The following is a 4,541-nucleotide window of genomic DNA, read 5'->3' as shown; positions in this document are numbered from 1 at the left end:
AGGTACAGGTCCGGACCTGAACCTGTACCTGAACAATTCGACCAATTTATATGGTCTTCTGAACTCCTTCAATAACAAAAAAAACATAAATAAACTTGATAGTTAAGGTTTATTCTTTGTTTATGGCGAATGCTCAGATAAAATATAGGCAAAACTAAGTGTTTTGTTTTCATGAACACGCTGTCCTTACACAGGGACCCATTGTTAACCACCTTTATACACATTTGAGGTCACAAATAGGCATAAAATTGGTGTGAAATTGTTTAGGTACAGTACCGGTACTGAGGGAGTAGGTATTTTGGACCTGTACCTAATCAATTTTTCCGGTACAGTATCGGTACTGCGTACCGGTACACAGCTCTAACTCACACTGTACATACATTGTATTTTGTTGCTTTCGCTTCTTAGTGTTTGCTTCTCTCATCCTTATTTACACGTCTTCCTGTGCCTTTAAACAAGACTCACGTGCTTGTTTCCTGGCTTCCTTCTAGCGCAAACTGCAAACCAGGCTTCCCCTGAAAGCTCAAACCCTCCCCAGTGGATTCATGTATGACGATGATTGGGACAACTGGGTACAGTTTTATTACATAGATACGACGGCTACAGGGTGCACAAGTAGACATTGCTGCTGTTTACTTCTTAGTTACTTGAAGGAAAGCAGCAGTGTTTAGTTGAGAGCACCACGACTGCTTTGTGTTCTTGATTTCTTCCTTTTAGGCCACTCCAATCTAATTTGTTGGTTCTCAGATACGCTTCTTCATTTTTGTCTGATTTAAAAAAAAAAAAAATTCTTGTTCTGAATCAAGTCAAAAATGCTCATATCTTGCCCCCAGCAGTTGAGGAAAGTCTTTTTCTTCCTATAGGTGTTACAGTTTTTCCATCAATCAATGCAGTGGTTTGATTAAAAGTTCAAACTTCATTGTTAAAATGTTAACCCAGCCTTTTGTGTTGACTTCATGGCTCCTATCGTAGCATTTGGGGCTATAATAGGATGCCTAGACCTGTTTTTTTTTCGCCCTGTCGCTTCAAATTTTTTTCTGAAAAAATCCGAGAACCAACAAATTAAATTGGTGTGGCGTTACCCTCTCTTCTGTTGCCACTGCCTGTCTCTTCTTGTTTCTGACTTTGTGACCTAGACAGAAACCGTTCCCGCATTCTCACCGTGCACTTATTTGTACGAAAACCTTTTTTTTCCGTCCGTCCAGTCACGACCCATGACGCGGTACCTTCCGCAGACGAGCAAAGACTTCGATCTCCGCACGCACATTGAGTCCGGCGGCCACAGCCTGGACCTCTGTCCGCACGTCGCCGTCACCAAGACCAGCTGCCGAGGCTTCCTGGTCAAGATGGGCGGACGCATCAAGACCTGGCGCAAGAGGTGGTTCGTCTTCGACCGCACTTCTCAGACGTTCATGTACTACCCCGACCGGCACGAGAGGCGCGCCAAGGGGGGCATGAGCTTCAAGACGATACAGGACGTTTACATCGACCACCTGTGCCCGTTCAAGAGTCCCAACCGTACGCTGACGTTCTGTCTGAAGACGACTCACAGAGTGTACTACCTGGTGGCACCGTCGGCTGAAGCCATGAGAATATGGATCGACGTGATAGTAACCGGTGCGGAGGGCTACCTCACGTTTACTAAGTGAGCGTAATATCACCCTAGACACCCTCGTTCACTTTTATATCACCAGGTTGTAGCTCAAATCACTCATTTTTATAAGTTGTGCCATCTTTTCCAAAACTGTTCCAACTTCAATTTTCATGTAGAGCGACTTTTACGAGGCTTAATATCAACACTTGTTGTAAAGAAGTTGGAGTAAGCTTCTTGATACAACAGTTACAAAGAAGTTGACTGCAAAAATTCTTAAGGTTTTCTTACGGTACAGGGTTACGCAGGAGGACATTCACTTCTTGTTAATATCGACGGAGAAGAAAGCTACATCTGAGTTTGAGCTTGAATGAAAGTAACAGCTCATAGATGCAAGGTATGGAATAAGGGTATGTCTGCTTGTTGAGCGATGCATAATAGCACTGTATGCTGTTGAAATTGAAGGAGTAGAGGTGGCTGGAAGTAAAGCTGTACAGGAAGGAACTATTGTACAGGGGGGCTTGTATATCTAAGGTGTGCTGCTAGCCTTTTTAACAAACATTTCATCTGTGCGTTGGTGACGGTGGGACTCGCAATGTGCCAGAAAAAAAAATACAGTCTTTGTAGCATTACAAGACAAAGAATAGGTCTTGACAAACACAAATTCTTTCAAAGAAAAGATATTTTACTATTCTATATAAACTTCCAACAACTACAACAAAATACAGTGACATGGTTGAAGTACATGTTACTTTTTCTAGATATTTCTCCAAGCGTCTCCCTGCAAAAAAAGGGGGATTTTTGATGATGTTTTTACATGTTCTGTGCAATGATACTATTTGGTGTTCGTCACCTGATTTTAGTTTCACGAAAGAATTGGTCGTTTAGTATTTTTTAGTCGTATGAATATAGGAATTGCTTTTTATCACGTTTAAGTCACTGTTTTTAAAGGTAGTTATTTACAAAGAGTATTTCAGTGCTTGTTACCGTTGTCATATAGACTCATACCATTAAATGCCAGTACAATTGTAATAAGTTGTATTTGTGTATTGTACGTGTATCTACAAAAAAAAAAAACTAATGACTCGAAAATACAAACAATACTAATGTTATTTATCACCTGAACTAATAGACAAGTTTAAGTAATATTTTTATACAGTCAGAACTGCCTCTTTCTCTATAAGCTACCACCTGTATGTTTGTATTGCGTTCTTAACCATACGTCGTGCCATGATAGTAGATAAGAAACGTTACATTTTGTAAAAGAAGACTTTTTTGAATGGTGCCTCTGTTGCAATAACTCAGTGCTAAAGCTCTAACAGTAGGGAAAATCATGTGGTGCTGGTTTTGAACTATTTTTGACCCAAAATGCATAACAATAACCATTGCTAGAATGATTTTCATGTGTATACTGCCTCTCGTGCCCAAAAGCGTTTGAAATTCAAACAGGTTTTCTGTCATAAATATGTAATGATGCTTCCACACAGTACATGTGTATGTATGTTCTACAGTCGAAAGGCACTTTTATGTTTTTTATCAAGAATTATTTTAATGCACATATTATAGCTTACCTTCGCAAGCTTTATTTAGTGCTCACTGGGAACAGTTTCCAGTGGACTGGACATGTGAACTCTATGAGGGTATTTGTGAAAGGGAGTGTACACGAAGTATCTTTTTCTTGGAAGGTTGAACAGGAGTTAAAACTAGAAGAAAAGGTTGATTTCACCTGAATGATAGGAGTTTGTTTCTTTTTGGAACAGATATGAGCGAAGTGGTGAAATGTTAGTGCATCGAAGGTGGCGGTTGCGTGTCCGGAGCTCACTCTTGCCATATATACGTACGCATATTATACATATTATATATCCTACCGCTGAGCACTGTACACTGTGACTTTGTAGTGGGCTTTGTAAAAAGGAATTATTTACCATTCATTATTATAAGGCTTATGCAATTGTACAATTTGACATGACATCAACTAAATCAACTAATAAAATCACAAAGGGATGTTCTGGTGTACTGAAACGCTTTGTTCGAACAATAGTTTTGTATTGTATGGCTTCTGTGGGTTCCTCAAAAGGCTCCCAGTCTTGTAAAGTGAATGGGAACACATGCAGAGACTCTCATTGGTCAAGCCACTAATTGCCATGCTGTCATTGGTTGAAATGCTAATTGTGTTGTACAGCCAGGATTGGTATATTTGTATTATCAAACTATGCTGATGAACATCGTATCAACAACTGTAGCAATAAATAACCAAACGGTCTTCGGCTGTAGACAGGTAGACAGACAAACTCGCTTTCGAAGTTAATGTTTTTAAAAAATGTAGTGAAAAAGAACATCATATTTTCTTTCAATAATTCCTTCAAAAGTATTGGTACTATCTTAGGGTCCAGCTAAAGGCATCCATTGCAATTTCAAGGCAGCAAATATTCTGGATGAGAAAATCTGTCAGATATTGACGTTTACTGCCATTTCTTAGCACATTTTTGTCATCATTTCACACTTGAAACAGCCCCCAAAAAAACAAGCTACGTGAAGCGTCTCTTTATATTTGTGATACCACCCATAAATAGCTAGAACCAGCCTACGAGACAAAACAAGTACCTGTTTTCCACATTTTTCCTCATGGGTCTCTGGTATGGCTGATTCAACTTACTACATATTAATTAAAAGAATGACCAAAAAATTGATTTTGAAAATCCAGTTCCACCACCATGAAATTGCATTAGGCCACACCAATTTAATTTGTTTCTCGGATTCGCCCTGTCCATTTTTTGTCTGATTTGCAAAAAAAAAAAAAAAAATTGGGGGGGGGGTTCTAAATCAACTGCAAAATGCTCAATGAAAGACATATTTTGGCCCCAATGGTTTAAGAAAGTCCTTTTCTTCCTAGTTAAAGTTTTTCAATGTAACAATGCAATTTTGTTAAATAAATGTTCAAAATCTATTG

At 39.1% G+C, this 4,541-nt stretch overlaps 1 protein-coding gene across 6 annotated transcripts in view; it reads left to right on the top strand.

Moving 5' to 3' along the window:
- LOC109467146 (pleckstrin homology-like domain family B member 2) overlaps nt 1-3,595 on the top strand; it is a 41,702-nt gene extending 38,107 nt beyond the window's left edge. For all 6 annotated transcript variants that reach the window (XM_019765082.1, XM_019765081.1, XM_019765085.1 and 3 more), the window contains one exon: nt 1,206-3,595. In XM_019765082.1, coding sequence (XP_019620641.1) covers nt 1,206-1,649 — 444 coding nt within the window. In that variant the 3' untranslated portion in view covers nt 1,650-3,595. The remainder of the gene's footprint in view (nt 1-1,205) is intronic.
- Nucleotides 3,596-4,541: the final 946 nt, after the last annotated feature.

This window comes from Branchiostoma belcheri, unplaced genomic scaffold, assembly GCF_001625305.1.
Source record: "Branchiostoma belcheri isolate BF01 breed outbred unplaced genomic scaffold, Haploidv18h27 scaffold176, whole genome shotgun sequence".
In the NCBI taxonomy this organism is placed as follows: Eukaryota; Metazoa; Chordata; class Leptocardii; order Amphioxiformes; family Branchiostomatidae; genus Branchiostoma; species Branchiostoma belcheri.
This window is presented reverse-complemented; position numbering and strand designations above follow the sequence as displayed.